At 48.7% G+C, this 20575-nt stretch overlaps 1 protein-coding gene across 1 annotated transcript in view; it reads left to right on the top strand.

Moving 5' to 3' along the window:
• The window catches only part of DNAL1 (dynein axonemal light chain 1), a 246195-nt gene that overhangs the window by 127935 nt on the left and 97685 nt on the right, over positions 1-20575 (top strand). The window contains exon 3 of the mRNA XM_078659666.1: positions 6644-6753. Within this exon, the coding sequence (XP_078515792.1) occupies positions 6644-6753 (110 nt within the window). The remainder of the gene's footprint in view (positions 1-6643; positions 6754-20575) is intronic.

A 20575-nucleotide genomic window follows, 5' to 3' on the forward strand; every position in this document is an offset into this window, starting at 1 on the left:
CAAACCTATTTGGTGTTTTCAATCCACGTTTCATTACAGCCGCCGTCAAAATGCGTCTAGGTCTTGTCTACTGCTATTATTAACTTTCATTAGCTCTTGGCACTTCTTGGTGCTATTCCTACTTAAAACGTTAAAAATTCATAACTCCAGTTCTTCTGGTTGAATTTTCGTTATTTTGATGTAATTTTGTTTACTGAATTTTAGTCTTTTATCTAACTTAGTGTAGGATGTTTGATTAAAATTTCGACTTTATTGCTGTTTGCCTGCAGCATAAATACTTTAAATATTGCCCTACATTAAGCCATCTGCTCTTTACCATAGCTACCAGTGGGTTGAGCTCAGGTTCATTTAGTGACTTTGAGGGTTCACCCTGATAAGGGTTGTGATTGTTGTTTGATGTGGGTAGTCTTCCACTTCAAATAATAATCCAATGTATTAAACCCATGACCATATTTAAAAAAAAATTAAGTTCAAAACTGTAACAAATTCGGAACTGAGGATCACAATCCCAAGCCCAATACCCAAAATAGGCGTCCGTAGGGAGATCAGTCGGTTTGTTTAATTTGTTCCTGTATTTTGCAAATGCTTATTTAATTATCCATTCAACAGATTTTAAATTGTTGAACAGGAAACTCTGTGGTAACGTATGGATTTCAATGAAGGGCTCTTGTTAGCTTGGTGGAACACAGTTGGTCTGGCAGAAGGTTTGATAAATTGAATATCCTTGTTTCTAGGAACATGAAAATAATAGTGTTCAAGAGACCTGGCAGGGGAAACGTTTGTTTAGGACAGATTTTAAGTTTTCTCTTAACCAGTGGCTGTCTTACTGTTGTTTAATGAACTATTCATGACTGTCAATTTATAGAATGTGACTAGAAAGCTCCCCAACTATTGAAAAGAAGATTAACGTAAGAAAGGAAGGATTACTGCGGTTATTTTCTTTAAAGTTCTAATGGGTCGTTTAATATGGAACTAAACATAGTCCTGCACTAGATACGCCAGAAGGAGGATGGCTGAGATCATAAGAGTAGGTAACCCAAAAACAAGATTGATATAAGTGCCTAGTGGTGCGATAAGCTAGAGGAAAATGAAAGATAATCAGTACCTGATGCGCCTTTCCATAATGGGAGATCACGTGGTCCTTCTCCTGAATGCAATATCTATGATGGAATGCAGAATTCTGAACTGGAGATGTACTCTGCAAATCTACTAGAGTCTGTAAAGGCAGTAGTTTGACCTCCATATTATATATAGTACTATATGCTTCCTAAAGTTAAATAATAACTCATTTACTGTCTGGTATTTAAAAATGAGGGTTTTCTGAAGGAAGTGATCAGAGAGAAGACACTATAATGATGGAAGTGTCACACAGGCTCGGTTCCCTCCCCGGGGACGCTGTGGGAGGCAGGTAAGGCCGTCGTTCGGGGTTTGGCCCGAGGACTAGTCCACGCGAAACATGTGGAGGAGACCGCCCAGCTAGTGCAGCTGGAGAATCAGGCAATACACCTAGAGAGACTTCAACTAACTAACGGCGACGAGGACTCCTCTCGACAACTCGCATTGGTCCGTGTGGAGATTCGCCGGATCTCGCTGGAGTCCACTAAAATGCTCTGGCGCTCCTCAGAGGCGCGTATTTACGGGTGGGGCGACAAGAACGGAAAGCTTCTCCACAACCTGGTGTCCTATCCCAAAGTTAACCGTATCATCCCGAGATTCGGTCCGGAATGGGGGTTCACCATGTAACGTCCTCTGCCATCGCGCAAACTTTTGCTGGCTACTATGTGACCCTGTACGAGGCTCGCCCCCCCCTTGCACTGCCCTGACGGACCTGCTGGGCGGGACCGGTACTCGTCTGCCATGCCTCCCCCAAGAGACTGCAGATACCTTAGACCACCTCCTCACCCCGGAAGATATTCACAGGGCGATTTCCCTATTACACCCAGGCTAGACGCCCGGGCCTGACGGCTATCGCCAGGAGTACTATGCGGCCTTCCGCGAGGAATTGGTTCCCCACCTAGTGAAGCTCTTCAGTCATGTGTTGGAGGTGGGGTCCTTCCCACCTGAAACTGATGTGGCTACCATAGTGGTCATTCCAAAGACGTAACCGCCTTCCCTGGACTGTGCGGACTACCGTCCAATTTAGTTGATTAATACAGAGGTTAAGATTTTTGCCACGCGATAGCCCAGCGACTCCGCCCCCTCCTACAGGACTTGGTCCATCCCGACCAGTGTGGGTTCATGCCGGCCAGGGGAACTCGTCACTGCATTCGTCGTCTCCACTTGGCTATGGCCCACCAACACCACCTGACCCTGTATCTGACACTGCTTTTCATTGATTTTGAAAAAGCCTTCGATACGGTGGACTGGATTTATATCGAGGGGGTGCTGGAGCAGATGGGATTTGGCCTTCCCTTTCGCCGCATGATCAAGGTCCTTTACAGTAACCCCAGGGCCTGTGTCCTCATTAATGGTGAGCTTTCTGATACCTTCCCAATCCGAAGGGGCACCCGCCAGGGGTGTCCGCTCTCACCGCTCTTATTCACATTGGCGATGGAGCCCCTGGCGGCGGTCATCCGCCAAGACCCTCTCATCCAGAGTTGGGCCTGGGATCGGAGTCAGGTGGACAAGATAGCTCTCTACGCGGACGATGTCCTGCTCTACCTGGCAGACCCAGAACGCTCCGCCCCATGTGCCTGGAGGTCCTCTCCGCTTTGGAACGGGTTTCTGGGCCTTCGTCTCAATCCGGCAAAATCAACCCTGTTCCCCCTGCACCCTTCTCGGGCATGTTTTGACTGGCAGAGGACCATCCCCCTGCGAAGGCAGTCATTCAAATACCTGGGCGTATGGGTTGCCCTTCTACCAGAGCTTGAATGGGCTCTGAATGTTACACCCTTAGTCACTAGGATGAAAGCAGACCTCAAGAAATAGCAGACCCTTCCCCTCAATCCCCTGGGCAGGAGTGCACTTTTTAAAATTATGATTAGGCTGTCCTGTTTTCAGTTTCTATTTTTGGTCAATTCTGGTGGGGTTTTTTCAGTGTTTTAAATATCTTAAAAAACTGTTGTTATCAGTGGTTACACATTTTCACGCCACTAAAAACAACAGAAAAAGTGTTTTTCCGGTGTTTATGGAACGTTTTGCTTTTATCATTGTTTGCTTTCTGCACTGAAAGAACATGGTATATAGACAGTGTACGTATAGTGTATATGAGGTCCAAAGAGATTTTTGCAAATTAATCTTATTGTAGTACACCATACAATACTTATTCAGTGAGTCTTTGGTCATGTGCGCTCGCGCTTTCCTTCCCATGTAAACTTCTGTGAAAAGGCCCTCTCAGCATTCATAGCCCCTTGGGCTGAAAACCGTCAGCTAAGGGGGACAGTTGGGATGACTCTTTCTTTGATGCCACATAAAGCACAAAATGTTAAATATTTGCGTTTTAGTTCCTGGGCATAAGAAAACAGTGCACCAGAATGGACTAAAAAGTCAATAGCATCCCTCATTAACTCTGAAGATTGTAAAGATGCTTTCAGCATACCATCTAACAAGTGGCAAGTATCTCCTACAGGGAATCACTTCAGCTTGGGTATCAATTTTGACAGGTCATCACACATTTTTTATATACGTAGCTGAATCACTACAAATACAAACAATATCACTCCAATCTTTGTTGAACTTGGAAAGAACCTTTTTTGCAGAGCATAACAAGTGACACTGCATTCCATGTTTTCCAAAAGTCTGGTGTCACGTTTTCACCACTATCCCAGATGCTTGGTGATATATATACTTGTCACCATACCTTGCATTTAATGTTTAAAGCCTGAGGTGTTGGCAATTCACCCACTATCAATACTGACCCACTAGAAACTATGGTCTGATGTATTAAGGGTTTTTACCCATTCTCTGTGGGCAGAAGAATATAATGCAGCCAAAATATCAAATGTGAGTTTGATATGTCCTGATTCTCTACAGTTTATAAAATAATTAAACTAAACCTAAAACATGAAACTAAACCCTGCATCGTTAGACCAAAGGCCATAAAACTGAAAAAAGTAAAAGGAAGAAGAAACAATATTTTAGTGGCATCTCTAAAGAACAAAACTCAAGCAGAATAATGTTAGCCAGCCTTTCTTACTACTAGCTTGTATAACAAAGTTACATTTTATTGACCCCTTCAGTAAGAACTCTTTCACTTTCTTTTTCCTTTCTTTGAGTGACATTTAGTTTGTGGTTGTGCAGGTTTTTTTTCAGTGTTTATATGTTTTCACCGGTGAGGGCTATTTTTCTTTCAGTGGGGTTTTATCAGTTATTATAGGTTTAAACCTAAAACCCCACAGCCTAATTATGATCCTTTCCCGTTTCCTTTACACTTTGCAAAACATCACCGTCCACCTCCCAGGTAGTTGGTTCTGGGAACTAGATGGCGTTCTCACCCAGTTCTGATGGAGAGGAGGGAGGCCGCGCATGTACCTGGGGCACTGTCGTATCCCCCCTTCGATGGAGGCATGGGGTGACCAATCTCCACCTTTATTACCTGGCCGCAAGACTTCTTGTGATCCACGATTGGTTTGCGGGTGGCTGGTCCGACCCAGCGTACCGGGTGGAACTTATAACAATGGACCTCCCACAGATTCAGGCATTTCTCTATGGTTGTCCGGTGCCGCAGGCTCTACCCCTTGTCACTAGGACAATGCTCACGGCCTGTCGTACAGCCCTTCGCCACGTGCAATGGGAAAGGAAGCTCACCAGGCAGACGCCACTGGGGTCTGGGGCCTGGTTGCGGGAGGTCTCGTCCCTGCAGGGATTCCACCGTTGGGACCTCATTGGGATATCGCTGCTTGGAGACGTGTGGGTGGGAGACCACATCCGATCCTTCACTGACCTACAGAAACGTCAAGCTCTCCTTCCCTCCCAATTCTATTAATATCTACAACTTAGAAACACCCTCCATACCCACATTCCATCCCCCACCTCTCTCCCAGAATTCAGCCCCCTGGAGGCTCAGGTGATGATGGGAAACCTGGGGAGGGGGTGAGTGTCCCGAATCTACATCTCGCTGCTGAACAATGGTCCTGCGTCCCTGGACTGACTCCGGGCTCGTTGGGAGGGGTGGCTGGATTCCCTGGAGGAAGCAGATTGGCGGGACGCCCTTATGGCACCTAAAACTTTGACAACATCCATTAAATTACGCCTGGTCCAACTTTACTACCTCCATGCGGCTTACCTCACTCCAGCGTGCCTATTCCGGGCCCAGATGCGATCCTCCCCCGCATGCGTGCGATGCGACTCCGCTCCAGCGGATTTCTATCACATGGTATGGCAATGTCCAGCCCTGGCGAAGTTCTGGAGAGGGGTGGAACTTGAACTTACGCAGCCCTTAGTATGGGAGGTTCCCCATGAACCGTTGCACTTGCTATTGGGGGTCTTCGATGGCCTTGATGGCTCCAGGGCTGACAAACGTTTTCTGGGAACTGCAGTGGCGGTGGCGAAAAGAGACATAGACGCGCTTTGGTCTCAGGCTAAGGCTCCGACTGTGCGGAACTGGAAGAGGGGAGTGGACTAGTGCGGAGCACAGGAAGAATCTCTCTATGAGGCCCGGAGTTGCCCTAAACTATTTGGTAAAATGTGGGGTAAATGGTTTAATATGCTTCCACAGTGAGGGTCTAAATACTGTTGTACACTTGAAAGAGTTTGGGACCTCCACGCCCGGTCCAAATGGGCCAACTACAGTGTCTTGTCGAGTGTATGGGATGTGCTGTTTTTTTACGGCGCTGATTCTGCTATCAATGAAATTCACTGTTATTCAAAAACCAATAAAGTTGATTATCAAAAAAAAAGATGGAAGTGTCTCAGGGGTGTTTTCTTGGTGGAAGGTAGTTATAGATTTACTGGTAGTAGTAGCAATAGAAATAGAATGTCAAGATGTTCTGGCTCCACTAGAAGTATCGGAACTGGTATGGTAAGAAGCAGCACGGGTAGTAGGACACATAGTAGTGGTAACAGTCCAATAGTAACACAAGTAGCAGTATTAACTATTGTGATATCAATAGTATGTTTTGTGGTACTGATACTTGCAGGAGCAGTATTTAAATATGTATGCAGTAGCAGAAGTGATATTACAAATAGGACAGATAATAGCAGTGAAAGCGTGTATGGTCGTAGCACTATTGGTGCCTCTATTGTCCTGTTTGTAGAACAAGAGACAATATTAGTAGTGATAGAGTACTATTTTAAGATGAGAAAACATTTCAACTTGCTATTTATACTGAATAAATTGCTAGGAATGATTTTCCATGTTCCAATAAAAAAAATTAATGAACTAAAACACTGATGTTGGCTTAATATAGGATCTTCTAATGCTATGGTACATTATTGATGAACAGCGAGTAAATGGAATTGACTGTAGTGTAGCAGTGGATGAGTTTAAAATCTTTGAAATAACATGGTTCCCGACAAGCTATCATTGTGATGGGTGAGACCTCAGATGGATCAGAATAGATGTTGCACTGTGTTGCGTATTTGTTTTACGGTATCTACACATTGTTTTAAAATGATCTGTTATGATTTTGGTATATATTCCAGAAATCACTGCTTTATGTGTGCTTTGTCATGTATTTAGGTTTTTTAATTTCTTTTGTAATAGGAGGAAAAATCGGGTCAGAAAGCTTCGGAAGCCAAGGAGGTAAAACTGTATGCTCAGATTCCTCCTATAGAAAAGATGGATGCCTCCCTTTCCACTTTAATTCATTGCGAGTAAGTTAAGCATTAATTGTACATCACTTGCTTTCCTCCTGTATGATTTTTCTAACTTTATTTCCTTATGCATTGATTTCCTCATCCCTTCCCCTCATCTTCTTTGCAATCTGACCTCTCTTGGTTTTTCAGCTGGATAAAAGGATAGGGCCGTGGTTCTTCTTCTAAATGGAGACCTGTTTAAGTTGCGATGTATCTCAATCATGTATATTTATTGAGCGCATTGTTCACTCATTTAGGTTTCTTCCAAGTGGGATTTGTTGGTATGTGGGCTATCGATTGAAAAAGAAGATTTAGTGTTCTTTCTGAAGCAGGTGAGAGGGTATTTTTGGAGTAATATAGACAGTGCACTGCGAAGGTTTTGCTGCTGCCATGGAGAAGGCTCTGTCTCCATAGCTGGTAGTATCGGATTTTGGAAACTATAGTTGGAATAGCTTAAGCTTCCAGAGGGCTTATACTAGCTAAATATCTTGGCCATGAATTTAAGGGGTTGGGAGTAGATTTGTTGATGTGCTTTGGCCATGGCCTTAAAGAAGATTCTGGCATGAACTGGAAGTTAAATTTTTGTCTACCTCCTACTACTGACTCAGACTTGATCAGGCCAAAGAAGCTGCACAGCCATGTTCTGACCCAGCTATAAATAATCTATGTGTGTTTTGCAAGCCACAAAAAAGATGTAGTTGCCATAATCAGTGCTCAATTGAATAATGGCATTCACTATTGGTATTCTAAAACTGTGCTCTTAAAACTTGACATTCTGGGATGACGTTTTTGCGTAATAGAAACAAGATTTAGAAATGTTGTCAACTTGGATCCTAAGGTCCAGGGTAGAGTCAGTGTGGTTTCCCAGGTTCTGAATGAATTTTGCAGGAGGGGTTCCCATGCAGACCGATCAGAGGAGATTGGTTACTTTGATTTTGGGACAAGTAAGCAACAGCCCTGCCTTGTCAGTGTTGAGTTTAAAATAATTTTAAGACGTCCACTGTTTGGTAACTGCCAGACCCCCCAAAAGATACATACATGAAAAACATCAATCCTATTTGATGTAGTAGTTGTGTTAGAGGCCGCATATATGAGTTGTAGAACAGCAGCGGTCAAACAAAACAGTGAGGAACAACAAATTGAACATCATCGGGAACCAGAAAAACGGGCGTAGACACCCTGGCTTTCTTATTTGTTGGAAATGGCTTCAACCAGAACAAGACAAGAACCCTTAATGCCTATGTCAGGTAGTCTAGGCAATAGAAGTGTATAATCTTTGGTGTTGAATGATGCTGAGAGATACAGGAGCACTAAAGCTTCATGGTCTTTGGCATCCATCATCCTCTGAAGGTTGTCCGAAATAGAAACAAAAACCAACTCAGTATTGTGACCTGGATGTAACCCTGCTTGTTGACGGTAAAAAGACACACAAATGATGAATGGAATTCGGAACAAATCAAACATTCACCCCAGTCGAGAGATCTGAGTTAAACCCATTGTTCTTTTGTTCACCCCAGTTTAGACCCAGCCATATACAAATTAGTCTTGACCCTCCTCCTCATGGGAACACTCTAGCCCGAACTGCCAATCCAGGTCCTCTCTGGACCAGAAACCAGCATCCTGGGACCAGCCAGGCTAGCTTAAATCCAGTGGCACAGTGATCCCGGGACCCACATCTGGGCATACTTGGCGCACTTGTGGCTGGGTTAAATCCATTGTTCTTTTGCGCACCATGCCACCCCACTTTAGGCCCAGTAATGTGCAAATGGGGAGAGGATGTGGTCCATCGGCTAGACTGCCCACTTTGATGCTGGTAACCAGGGTTTGAGCCTCGCTGGTCATGTTCACATCCTGTGATTCTGGGCAAATCACTTAATCTCCCCTTGCCTCAATGTGTAAGTAACCGGTGCTCATGTAAAGCGCTCCAATACCTTCGGGTCGAGTTCGCGCTATATAAATATGCAAAAAAATAATCAGTTGAGTCAAGACTAATTGGTCTAATGGTCTAAACTGTGGTGGCATGGTGAGCAAAATAACAATGGATTTAACCCAGCTCTCTTTACTGCGGGTAAATGTTTGATTTGTTCTGCATTCTGTCCATCATTGTGTGTCTTTTGCTTTCACGCTCTATGTGCACCAGGTATGTCCGCTGGTCGAAGTGGCACCTGCCAATATCATTTAGCAAGGTAGCAGGTGCTTCGGTAGACTAGCACTCCTGTTTTTCAATCAGTATATCTACCATAGGCTTTTAATTGTGAGACTTTGTTCACCTGTCTAAAATCTGTACAGAACTTGATATAGTGGTCAGGCTTCTAAACCAGGACAATGTTTGATGACCACTTGGCAGCGAAAGGTCCTATGATATCAGGTGCAAGCATATGGTCTATCGCCTTTTTTACTGCCTTTCTTCCCTCATTGGTAAATTGAGTAGCGTCCTTAACTGGAGTTGTGGATTATACTTGAGTGAATGGGCATATGATTGAGTCTGCTTTTTAAGCAGGGTGACTGAAAGTATCGGCAAGGGAGGACTAAGTTATACAGCAAGGATTACAAAATTATTATTTTATTTTTTATTTTTCCAAAACCTTTATTGACAGATTCAGCATAATCAAAATACACTTTTGCCTGAAATCAGAGCATCGTACATAGCAAACTGTTCACGGAATACAGTTTACATAGTGAAATCTCAATCAGATAGGAGCATTATACTGCACAACAGGGCTATGGCACCATGAGCAACACATAGCTAAAGGAAGTGGTGACAGCACTGTAGGGGAAGGAGCAGGCTCGGTTGGAGGGGGAGATGGGGACAGAGAGGGAGGCAATTACTGACCAGCGCCAGCAGCCGCCACGGGCGGAGTGCCGGCAGGGAGCGCGGGAGAGGCAGTTCGGCACAGATGTGGTCGGGAATGGAGGTATGTCACTAGGGGACCCCATATGTCAGGTGGGCGGGATCTCCCAGGCAAAAGGTCCCAGAACTCAGATAACAAGGTCCGGCATCACAAGCCATCTTCAAGCCAGTGGGCGAACTTGGGCGCCGGTCTGCGACCCCAACACATGGCCATCCTACACCGAGCTAGGACGAGCAGCATTGTGATCAGGCATCCGGGCAAAACTTTACAAAGCCCAGCAGGCACAACGGCGGGTCAGGCTGAATCTGTGCGGAGGTAATCTCAGAGATGGTGGCACAAACCGCCAGCCAGAAATTCGACACCTTAGGGCACAACCACGCAAGATGAGTAAAATCCGCTTCAGGGGCAGAGCAACGCATGCATCTATCGTTAGGTATGAGCCCCATTTTATGTAGCTGAACAGGGGTGCGGTATAGCCTGTGCAGATATTTGAAATGTATGAGACGAAGCCGATAGTTGGGAGAAAGTTTCTTCGTCTGGTTGCAACAATTAAGCCAATCAGCTTGAGCAATGTCCATGCCCAAATCTTCGCCCCATGCCGCACGTGCGCGGTCAGTGGAGATGGAGGTGGTCGACAGCGTAAGGGCATGTAGTTTAGTTACCAACTAGCGGGGAGCGGGGGATGTATATATAAAGTCAAGAGCAGGCATCAAAGGTGGAGGTTGGGGGAACGTTGGGTGCAGCTCCTTACAGATAGCCCGCAACTGATAAAAGAGCAATGTGTCCATCAGACCAGAGGAAGCAGGAAGAGAATAAAACGTGTTTCCGGGATAAAGATCCTCCAATGTCGTCAGCCCCAAGCGGGCGGCATGTTTAGACATGCCAGTTGGTTGAAGAGGAGGGAAAGCAGGGTGACGTACAATCCGCATGGTATTAGCCGATAACGTCGGAGCATTTAGAAAGACGGCGCAATCCCAACCACTCCCAACGCAGGGTCTCGACCGTGTTCACCTCAGCACGTGGGCGACTCGCCGGGGCAAACAGGGCCGCGGTCAGTGGCCAAGGAGTTGCAAGGCCGGCTTCAACTGCAACGTGCGGCTGATAAGGAGTGGGGTGAATCCAGAAGTGTAAAAACCTGGCCTGGGCACTTAAGGCATAAAGTTTAAAATTGGGAGTGCCTATGCCGCCAACCGACACGGGAAGAGTGATCAAGGCATATGCAATCCTGGGCTGCTTGCCAGCCCAAACCAGAGAAATTATCAGAGAATGAAGTTTATGAAAGAAATGGGCGATGAGAGGTATGGGGATATTCAAAAAGGGATAAAGGAATTTCGGAAGGACCACCATCATCAGCCAGGGACAAGGGTAGTCGGTTCTAATGTGGTATTCTAGACTCGAGCCAATCCACCGCGCGCCCAAAGTTGGCCCTCCAGAGGTCATCCAAGTCCCTACTTAGCCAAATACTTAGGTAATGGCTGGGGCCGTAGGCCCAAACAAAGGGAAAGTCTGGTATGAATGGATTGGTGGCATCAGTAAGAGGGAACAGCACTGACTTGCTCCAGTTCACCTGTATGCCGGACAATCCACCAAATTGTATTATCTCACGCACAAGGGGGTGGCGGACATACAGCATAATATCAACGTCATACATAGAGACAAAAAGGGCGCGGGCCGAAAAGCCGATACCCTTCTGAGGATGGTTTTGCCGGTGTCTGGCTGCCAGAGGCTCCATCGCAATGGTGGAGAGCATAGGGGAGAGCGGGCATCCCTGCCGAGTGCCGCGTGCAATCAGAATGGGATCTGATACCTGACCATTGATCTGAAGACGGGCGGAGGGGCTAATGTAGAGGAGAGATATCTTACAGATGAAAATGTTACTAACGCCAAGGTGGGGCAGAAGAAAAAATAGAAAAGGCCACTCCAGTGTATCGAACGCCTTGGTGGCATCGAGTAGAGCGGCCACAGTGGGAAGACTAGGGTTGATTTGATGAAGGGCCAAAAAAATAGTCCAAAGGTTATGCGAGGTGGCACGGCCAGGGATGAAACCGGGCTGATTGGGGAGGGCAATGAGGGGCTTAAGGAGGAGAAGACGGGAAGCCAATAACTTTGCAAAAATCTAATTATCGATATTAATTAGAGAAAGGGGGTGGTAGGAGTCACGGCAGTTAGCTGGTTTGTCCGGCTTAAGTAGTAGCGTTATCATCGCCTCGCCATTGTCAAAGGAAACGTTATACATGGCGGCCAGATGTGGCACGAGAAGTGAAGCAAAAGTCCTATAAAATGAGGTGGGTAGGCCGTCTAGACCTAGGGCCTTATCACTAGGTAAACTATTTATGGTAGCAAGTACCTCTTCCTTAGAGAAGGGCTCATCTAAGAATTTACGATGGTAGTCTTCTAGCCAAACCTCGAGGGTATCAAAATATTGTTTGAGGCCTCACGCGAGGGAGGAGAGCCAGCGGTGTAGAGTTACGAGTAGTAGTCCATAAACCGGGCCTTGATTTAGTCGGGGGAGGTGGTTCTAGTGGGGCTACCATCTCATAGAGCCGCAACATACGACTCAGCACAGGGGGCACAGGAGGTTGGCCAGGGTCTTACCAGGCCTATTGCCCTTTCCGAAGCGACGAGCTCGGGCATCTCTGCCAAGAAAGGAGAGTTCCCTGTCGGCCTCCTCAGCAGATTCAGTATGCTTTTCACGCAAGCGCGCAAGGGTCTCAGACCTGGGGTGGCCCGCCTGAGTGGCGTCCAAAGCCTTAATCTCCGATTCTAGCTTGTCCAATGAGGCGCGGATGGAACAAAGGACACCAGCTTGTTTAGAGGTACACTCGCCACGTATCACTGTCTTAAAGCCTTCCCACAGGATGGACGCTGAGTCCACAGAACTGACGTTTAAATCAAAGTAGTTGGTAATCGCTGTTTGGATCTCGTCATGGAGGGAGCCGCCATGTGAAAGTACGCCGTTGGGAGTGAGGAGGACAAAGACAAACCTGGACTGGCACATGATCTGAGAAAGTGCGTGCCATATGATTAATGGAAGTAAGCCAAGTGATTACGTCCGCGAGGTAATCCATAAATCAATACGGGACCAACAACCCCGAGCACCAGTGACGCAAGTGCCCTCATGGGCCTCGGCCCATGTGACGCCAGGCATCATATAACGAGTTGTCAGTGAGTATGGACTGAAGAAGAGCAGTGGAGCAGGGGTGGGAGGAATGGGGGCTAGAGTGGTCCAAGACTGTGTGTAAGTGTAACATTAAAATCCCCTCCCCCCCACCCTAAAGAAGGGCTGCCGGGCCCAGGGAAGAAATGAGGTGCCATGTATGAGTGAAGAAATCGAGGTCGTCCGAATTAGGGCCGTACACAGCAGCAGTCGTAATGGGTTGGGACAACAGGGAACCATGCAAAATCACATACCGTCCGTCAGGATCCGTAAGAACCTGATTAGTGTGCATGGGGAGCCCCCTTCGTATCGAAATGGACACACCCCTAGAATAGGAGGAATAAAAAGAAGAGTGAGATTCACCCCAGTGGCGCGACTGGAGTCTGGTGTAGGTCGCAGGCAATAGGTGGGTTCCCTGCAAGAGGCAAATGTTGACTTTGTGTCGGTGCAAGTGAGAATGGATGAGCCTGGCTTTACGGTGATCATTGAGACAACGGATATTCCAGGTCCAACATATGGTGTCAGTCATGTAATTCCATAACTGGGGAAACATGGAACGCAGAGCAAGAGGCCAGACCGCAGAAAAAGCCAATGTATGCGCTGGGGCAAGTAGGGCCTGACCAGGAGGGGAACAGGGCAGTCGACCTGAAACGTACAGTGGGACCGGCCGGTAGCCTGCAATTCTAGGAGACCCAACCATTAGGGGAACCTCCAGTGCGCTCAGAACAAAAAGGGGAGGAGAAGCAGTACCAGTTAGGAAGAGGAGGATGTCGTGGTGCATTGAACATGTCTAACTGTGAAGTGACACATTCCGATAAGAGACGGGAAATGAGGACACAGAAGCAAAAAGGTCCCCATAAACTGATCGGAAAACCTCCAAAACCTCCCAACCCAACCCTCTACACAAAATGCAATCAGGTCAATAACAGACAAAGTGCAGTCAACCACCTTCCCAAAGCACAACCACCCTCCCAACCACCCCACCCTTGTAACCCAAAAAACATTACCATAAAGACCCGCCAACCCCACACCCACTCCAACCCCCCAATCAGGCTGAGATACCTCCCCTACCCACCCCAGGAACCCGCAACTTGGAGGAAAGAAAACAGCGTTAGGAAAGGGAATTATCCTGTGAGGGCATGGCAGAGCTCAGCGTACTCCCCCGCAGTAAAGCAGGGTGGCCAAGCTGTGAGGACAACAGGCAGCGTTCAGTAGAGAAGTAACCAATAAGTCACAACAGATCAATCATTATCACTAAGGTGGTCGGATGTAGTGAGCTGAGAGCCAGATGGTGACAAGCGGGATGATTTATCAAGTTTCTTGGCAAATGCAAGGGTGTCTCTGGGATCAGGAAACATGAGCGTTTTTGCGCCCTGTCGGACTCTCAGTTTTGCTGGGTAGGCCAATAAGTAAGCGACATCATGCTTCTGGAGGATCCACTTAGCTGGGAGGAATTTGCTGTTAGCAGCTTGGACCGCTAGAGTATAATCAGGGTAAAATGAGAGCGAGTTCCCTTGATGATTGATTTTGCCCTTGTCGCATGCTGCACGAAGAATGGCATCCCGATCGCTGAGATCAACATTTTTTGCAATAGTGGGGCGAGGAGGTAGTCCGGGACCAGGACGTGGACCAAGAGAGCGATGGGCGTGTTCAACAATGAAGACTGTGGAGAGGATGTAACCAAAAAGTTCCCTGACAAGCTGCTCCACGAAATCCTCCATGCGGAATTTATTGGTGAATTCTGGTACTCCCGTGATGCGGAGATTGCTCCGACGAGAATGCGCCTCCAAATCCTAATTTTGTTTTGGGATAATGTCCAGTATTTTGTCCATCTGCAATAATTTCTGATGATCCTGAGTGGCGGCGTCCTGAATGTCTGATATCCTAGTCTCAGCGTGAAGGAGGCGATTGTCGTGGGAATCCATACAGGCCTTGACCGAATCCAGGCGTGCGTAGAGTTGGTCGAGTTAGGCCGCGATTCCGGTGATCGTGGACTTAACATCGAGCATAATCGCCTTCAGGTCATTGTCACGAGCTGGAGGGGCCTCCATGTTAGCCACAGAGTCTCCCCCGTCCTGTCCCGCACCGTCCTGGCGAGTCGATCTGCGCGGGTCAAATGCAATTTTGGGCTGTTTAGGGTCAGTCCTCCCTATTGGGGTCACACTCAGGCAACAGGTGTCACCAGGGAACCAAAGGGCGGAATAGCGGTCAAGAGGGGAAGCGGCGAGGAGGAGCTTCGCGGGCATCCAAGATGGTCGCGTGAGCACAGAGCTCCCCGGACCCGTGCCGCCCTTCACGGATATCCTGACTACATCCTGATTTCGAGAACGGGCTTTTGTTTGTACATCCTTGCTGATCTTCATACCCTTTGAAAAATTGAATTTGGACGCTGGGGTCCACTTTTGTATCGTCTTTACTTTTTGCGGCCCACCCCGAGGCGGACCGGGGGCTCGGTTGCTCGGCAGGCCGTGGAGTAGTCGATCAACAACGGCTGTAGGGGTCCCCTCTGGTCGACCCCTTCTGACTTTCGGTTTCGTTTTCTGCTCCCGGCTCTTGTTGGCGGAGGTTTAGCCCTGATCCACCTTCGGCTGGCCTGTTGTCTCCCTGCTGCTCGGTACTGGCCCGACTGATTGCCCGCAGCCCTGCCTTTTTGTGCCTACAACCATCGGCTTTGGTCTTGTTGACTGTCGGGACACTCCACGACCGGCCATTTTCACCAGGTCGCGAGGGCCTCTTCGGGGTCCCTTTTCCAATATGGCCACCGGACCGCCTCTTGAGAAGCGCAAGACCAAGGCACCTCTCCGTGGTGGCCAAACCCAGACGAACATTATGGATCACTACTCGCAGGTCAAGGGGTCGCCTGGCACTGCGGGCCGCGCCTCGGGTAATCCTAAGACCGTCTTTCCAGCGACTTCGGAACCATCCTTGCAGGACGTCATGAGTGCCATTGCCAACATGCAGGCCTCTATGGGACAGCAGTACGAAGCCCTGGGCTCTAAGATCGACACGGTGGCCGTCAACGTTACGCTGATTAGAGCGGATTTAGCGAAGACCAACGAGAGGGTTGAGTCCTTGGGCTTCAAGACTTCTAGTCTTACTGCGGATGTCACAGATGCCCAGACTGAGATCGGTAAACTGCGTTCCTCGCATGACCTGATGGCTCGTCGTCTCGAGGACTACGAAAACAGGGCCCGTCGCAACACTGTGCGCCTTATTGGTGTCCCGTAGAATCCCGAGATCCTGGGGGTTGACCTCTTGGTGGAGGACTTGATTACCAACTATCTTTCTCCCGCTGGACTCAGCAAGTTCTTTGCGGTTGAGCGCGCTCATCGTGTCCCTGGCGGAAAGGCTAAGCCGGGTGCTCCCCCAAGGCCCATAATTGCCAGGTTGTTCCACTTTCGAGACCGGGATGCTGTTCTACAGGCCTCACGGGACAAGGGCCCAGTGAACTTTGAAAATGCCTCCGTTTCTTTTTATCCTGACTTTTCACCGCTTGTCCAAAAAACAGAGACTTGGATTTCAGGGAGTGAAGAAACGACTGCGGGACTTGGGTTTCAAGTACGCCTTGTTGTTCCCTACCAGGCTCCGGATTGAATATCGGGAACGTGTATTCTTTTTTGATCGACCTGAAAATGTCAGTGACTGGCTTGGTTCTCTGCCTATAAGAGATGGACATGCTTGACACCCCGAAGGCGCCGACGGGGGTGTGGCGGAGTGAGGATTGTACCTGTGGATCCTGGCGTCTGAACTTTTCTGCTGTTTCAGCTGAGTCTGGACTTGGGTCTTCTGTTAGGCCTATATTAGCTTGGGGGTGGCGGGGGGTGAATGGGGACTCTTCCTCCTCCTGGGTTCTTTGTGTAGCTTAGTTTAGTAATGGGGCGACAGGCACACTGCAAGTTGGGGTGGCTTATTAGTCGTACGCAGGGGTGCAGGGTGGGGGGGGAGTAACGCGTTCAAGTTGGGGGGTGGTGGGGGTCTGTGTGTGTGTTCCTGTTTACTCGTGAGGCATCGTATTGTTTTTTTCATCTGCACTGATCGTGGGGTTCCATGTGGGTCCTGCTCTGTCTACTTTTCGGGGATGGGGGGTGGCGAGTTGAGACTGTTATCCTGGAATGTCAATGGGTTAGGGGACAGAATTAAGCGGAGTATTGTTTTGCGATTCCTTAAGCGTCATTCTCCCGATATTGTCCTCCTACAGGAGACACATTTAATAGGCAATGCATTTCTGATAGATACATCTGCCGTGTGGATTCCTCACCTTGTGAATACCCCCTTGCGTCAGCAACATTCGGAAATTCTTTTTTCGTAGCCTCGCGCCGACGTGGACTCCTGACGTCATAGAGACACGACCTCGCTCGCGACTCCGCTGACGTCACCGACGCCTATAATAGGCCCACGCCGGCGTGATGACATCAGTTCCCTTTTTTCCGCGTCGTCGACGCTAACGGTTATCGGGAATCTCTGTAGCCAACGGATACTTTGTTGCCTATATTGTTACCTTTTTCTGCTTCTCTGTATCCTGTCTTTTCGACAATGTCTTCAAAAAAGACCGGCTTTAAGCCCTGCAGAGAATGCGGCAAAATGATGTCCATTACCGACCCACACAGCGACTGCATCTGGTGCTTGAGCTCGGACCATGATGTGGAGGACTGCTCTTCGTGTAAGAAGATGAACCCGAAGGCCCTGAGGGAGAGAGAGGCGAAGCTCCTGGTGGCTAAAATGAAAGCTGGAAAAGGAAAATCGTCGAAGTCTCGTTCTCGAAGGGCGAGGTCGAAGTCGAGATCGAGGTCCAGGTCTAGATCTAGAGGAAGGTCGTCTTCGAAGTCGGCTTCGGATCATGTTTCGAAGAAGAGGAAACATAAGAAGAGGAGACATGAGTCCCGACGTCGATCTGGTAAGGAGTCGGGGTCGAGGTCGAGGTCACCGAAGGTTCGTTCGAAGGTGGTGACCATTGAGGTTTCGGATCCAGAACCTGAAGGTGAGGCTTCCCCTTCTGAGTCACGGGCGCCGTCTCCGGCTCCGTCTCCGACTCCGAATCCGGCTCCGAATCCATCTCCGGCGCCGTCCCCGGTCCGAGATGAGGAGGAGCCTCATGAAGATGAGGGTTCCGAGCCCTTAAATGAGCCGAATCCGAACGCTCCTCGAGACAGGCCTGAAGGTTTTCATCCACCATTTCCTGCCCCAGGCCAGGACCCTTCTGCGTATCTCAACGCGATGTATGGAGTCTTTTCGAGGTCATGGTACCCCTCTGGTGCACCTTCGGGTCCCATGGGTCCTTTGGCGTTTAACTTAGGAGTCCCTCACTCCTACCCTCCGGTTCCGTTTATGCCTTACATGCCGGCTCCGACGCCGCCGTGGCATTTTCCGGCTCCACCGAAGCCGTCGACGCCGGTTCCGACGTCACCAGCTCCGTGTCGACCTAGAACACATCCCTCTGAATCTGCGGATTCGATCCCGACGTCGATTCCGAATCCGTCGGAACCGATGGTGGATCCGAGGGCAAAACGGGTCAAGATGAGATCCAGAAGAGAGGCTCAGCGCCTTCTGGAGGAAAGGAGGTTTTTGGACTCACAATCTGATCTCGAGGAGGGTGAGTTGGATGAAGATACTTTTGGAGATTTGGCAGAAGCAGGAAGCCTGGATTTCTCTCCAGAGTGGGAGTTACCATCAGGTTCTAGTACTCCTTCTAAGGACATTCAACCCTATCATTTGGTTATGAGAAAGGCTGCCAGTCTGCTTAAATTGACTTTGCCTACAGCAGAATTCAAATCTAATATTCTGACTGAAGTACTCCATTCTCCGAGTTCAGTGGTGGAACCTCTTCTTCCTTTCAATGAGGCTCTAACAGAACCCATTCTGGAGGTGTGGAAAAAACCTTTGTCTGCTCCAGCTGTCTCTAAAAGTGTAGCCAGAAGATACAGGGTTGCCCCTGATGATCCTGCCTTTTTAACCTCTCACCCCTCACCGGAGAGTTTGATAATTCAGGCTGCATGCTCCAAAAAGAACATTAGTGCTTTCCCTCAGGTTCCTTTTGAGAAGGAGGCAAAGAAGCAGGATCAGGTGGCAAAGAAGTCCTTCTCCTCTGCCAGTATGGCATTGAAGTCATCAAATGCCACTTGCTTGATGGGGAGATACTTACACGCTCTGATGGACTCTTTACATGTTCTGGTTCCAAAAGTTCCTGAGGACAGCAGGAAGGATTTTGAGGAAGTCCTCTCTGACGCTCAGGCAGCGGCTCGCCAGGTCATTCAGAGCGGTTTGGATACTGTAGACTCTGTGGCGCGCATTATGGGCACTGCTGTCGCTACTAGGAGGTCTGCCTGGTTGAAATCCTCTGACTTTTCGGCTGATGTTCAGGCGACATTATTAGATCTTCCTTTCGATGGTTCAGGCCTTTTTGGGAAGAAGGCTGATGCGGCCCTTGAGAGGTTTAAAGATTGCAAGGCGACTGCTAAATCCCTGGGTCTCCAAATGAGAGGTTCTTCGACTGGCAGAAGATTCAGAGGTTTTGGCCGTCCTGCCTTTCGGAATTCCCGGCAAGGCCAGCAGCAGCAGCAGCAACAACAGCAGCAGCAAAACTCCTTATACAGGTCCTACAGGGGAAAGCAAAGAGTGCGTCCTCGTGGACGTCAGGTCTCTTCCTCCTCCACCTCCTCCAACCCTCCTGCCCCTGAGAAGCAGCCCTAGATCCGACATTCAGGATCATGTGGGTCCGGTTGGGGGCCGGCTTACCCATTTTCTACAGGATTGGGAATCGGTTACGTCAGATCTTTGGGTTCTCAATCTTGTGGAAAATGGGTATGCCCTTCCCTTTCGGGAATTCCCTCCCAATTTCCCTCCTTGCCAAGGGTATTGCTCCGAGGAGCATCTGTCTCTTCTGCAAGAGGAAGTTTTAACTTTGATAAGAAAGGGTGCGATAGAGGTGGTCCCAGAGCAGGAAAGGGGTCAGGGATGCTACTCCCGGTATTTCCTGATTCCGAAGAAGGATGGCAGGCTTCGTCCAATCCTGGATCTCAGGATCGTGAATCTCTATCTGAAACAGGAGAAATTCAAGATGCTCACCCTTGCTCAGGTTCTTCAAGCGCTGCAAGAAGAAGACTGGATGGTGTCACTCGACTTGCAGGATGCTTACTTTCACATCCCAATCCTGAAGTCGCACAGGAAGTATCTCCGTTTTACGGTGGGATCGCAGCACTACCAGTTTGCGGTCCTTCCGTTTGGACTTACTACTGCGCCTCGAGTCTTCACCAAGGTGATGGCAGTGGTGGCGGCGCATCTCAGAAGGTCAGGGATTCCGGTATTCCCTTATTTAGACGACTGGCTGATCAAAGCGGAGTCGTCAGAGAGAGTGCTCCATCATTTGCGGGAGACAACCCAGTTGTTGTTCAGGTTGGGTTTTTCAATAAATGTACCCAAGTCTCACCTGGTGCCCTCCCAGCGCAACCTGTTCATAGGTGCGGTACTGGACACAACCGTATGTCGTGCATTCCCTCCCCCTCAAAGGATTCGCGACATACGGGAGATGATTCCTTTGTTTTACAATGGAGCGGTCGTTCCAGTCCTGAAGGTCCTTCGCCTGCTCGGTCTGATGGCTTCATGCATTCTGTTGGTCAACCATGCACGCTGGCACATGAGGGCGCTCCAGTGGTGTCTCCGCAGGCAGTGGTATCAGCACAACGGAGACCTCAGGGAGTCAGTGAGGATCTCCAGAGAAGCTGCAGCGGATCTGTCTTGGTGGGGCGTGGAAGGCAATCTGTCCCAAGGAAAGCCTTTTCAACTTCCCCCATCGGTGGCCACGGTGATAACGGATGCATCCACTCTCGGGTGGGGT

The sequence above is a fragment of the Lissotriton helveticus genome, chromosome 9 (assembly GCF_964261635.1).
Source record: "Lissotriton helveticus chromosome 9, aLisHel1.1, whole genome shotgun sequence".
Lineage (NCBI taxonomy): Eukaryota > Metazoa > Chordata > Amphibia > Caudata > Salamandridae > Lissotriton > Lissotriton helveticus.